A 1,892-nucleotide genomic window follows, 5' to 3' on the forward strand; every position below is an offset into this window, starting at 1 on the left:
TATATATATATATATATATACATACATATATATAAGTATATATATATATATATATACTTATATATATAGATATATAAATGTAGATATGAAAATATATGGGATTAAAAATATACTTTTGAATATTCTGCACAATGTTATTATGCTCACAAGGTGTTTATATTCTTAAAAGATGTAGGTAAATTGAGTAAGTCTGTTGTTGATGAGTGTTTGTCATACATACACATGCATGATCTACCCGACTGACAATTAATTATTTAACAACTCAATATTAATCTACTGGAAAGGAGCATAGTATTCTTGCAAGTAATAATTTTATTAATACATTACCAAACCTCTGTTTAAAGTTGTCTTTAAAAGCATTAACCAGAGATGTTGTGTTGTCAGTTAACGAACTTACCTTGGTATTTGACTACGATTTTTGCTCACAATCACTCTACTTAACCCATTTCTCCATAAAATATTTTTCAATGTGTTTTAACTGATTTTAATTTGTATTCTGCAGAATAAAAGAAACCTTTTTTTACATGTAATATTTGTTTTATATTATCAGTTTTTTTTTTATACAAATGGAATACAATCAGACTTGTTTTATTATACTAAAAATGTTCTGTCATTTGGTGAATAATGATTTATTTATTTTGTAATAATTTGTCTTTTAGATAATAGTGGGAATCTTTATCCAAGTTCTGAAACACCAAATGCCATAAAGGATAAAAAATTTACATTGGAATGCAAAGCTTGTGGTACTTCAACAACTTGGTATACTGGAAATGGAACACTTATCGCTAAATACTTTGGAACACAAAACCAAAATAAGCCTAAATATTTTGGTAGCCGCCAAGACAAGAGCTGCACATTGAGTATAACCAATGTCAGTTTAGCAGAAGACAACATGAGCATTATTTGCAGTACTGGTTTTCATACAAGCATGTTCAATATTACAGTATTTTGTAAGTAATTATTTTTTGCACAGTTAAGCATGTAATTTTTTTCTATTACTCCTTTATTTATTTCAGTCATTGTACTGTGGCCATACTGGGGCACTACCTTGAAAGGCTTAGTCAATTAGATGGACCCAATACTTACCGTTTTAATTTAACACATTGTGCTATCTTTCTTTTAGTGAAGTTGCTAGGTAAGTGAGTGGTAAAAAAATCTACACTGGCTGTAAAGTGGTGAAAATCAAACATAAAGATGCACACACACACATACAGATAAGTATGTGTGTGTGTGTGTGTGTGTGTGTGTGTGTGTGGGTATTCCTTTATTCTTTTACTTGTTTCAGTCATTTAACTGTGGCCATGCTGGGGCACCGCCTTTAGTCGAATAAATTGACCACAAGACTTATTCTTTGCAAGCCTAGTACTTATTCTATCAATTCCGTTTGCTGAACCACTAAGTTACAGGGACATAAACGGACCAAGATCGGTTGTCAAGTGATGGTGGGGCAACAAACAGAAACACACGACTGCATATATATATGTGTATATATTTTATTAAATGTATCTATTTTCTCCTAGTAATAAATAACTCGGATAAAATAAATTGGTTAATAGATACCAGGGTAGCAAAGATCACAAAATAACTGTGGTGTAACTCCTGTCTATGAGGTAGAAACTCCTTGATATTTTGGGTATTTGAGTATATATAAATTTAAAGAATGGAGTAAACGCATATTATAACTGCATACTTTTATTCCGACATATGTTTCGAAGAATTACAATTTATGCGATCCATAGGAATCGGCGATGTTAAAAATGTAAACTTCTCCTCAGCTATGGGAACTAGCTTAAACGTAAGACATTATAACCGAATATGAGAACTATAGTTGGAGAAGGTTATAACGTAATTCATTTGAAAAAACCGCTGGAGATTAGGGCGCTACCAGATAG

General features: G+C 31.2%; 1 protein-coding gene across 1 annotated transcript in view; it reads left to right on the forward strand.

Annotated features, from left to right (window-relative positions):
* The window catches only part of LOC128247863 (uncharacterized), a 58,283-nt gene that overhangs the window by 37,526 nt on the left and 18,865 nt on the right, over positions 1-1,892 (forward strand). The window contains exon 4 of the mRNA XM_052968044.1: positions 660-950. Within this exon, the coding sequence (XP_052824004.1) occupies positions 660-950 (291 nt within the window). The remainder of the gene's footprint in view (positions 1-659; positions 951-1,892) is intronic.

This window comes from Octopus bimaculoides, chromosome 5 (genome assembly GCF_001194135.2).
Source record: "Octopus bimaculoides isolate UCB-OBI-ISO-001 chromosome 5, ASM119413v2, whole genome shotgun sequence".
In the NCBI taxonomy this organism is placed as follows: Eukaryota; Metazoa; Mollusca; class Cephalopoda; order Octopoda; family Octopodidae; genus Octopus; species Octopus bimaculoides.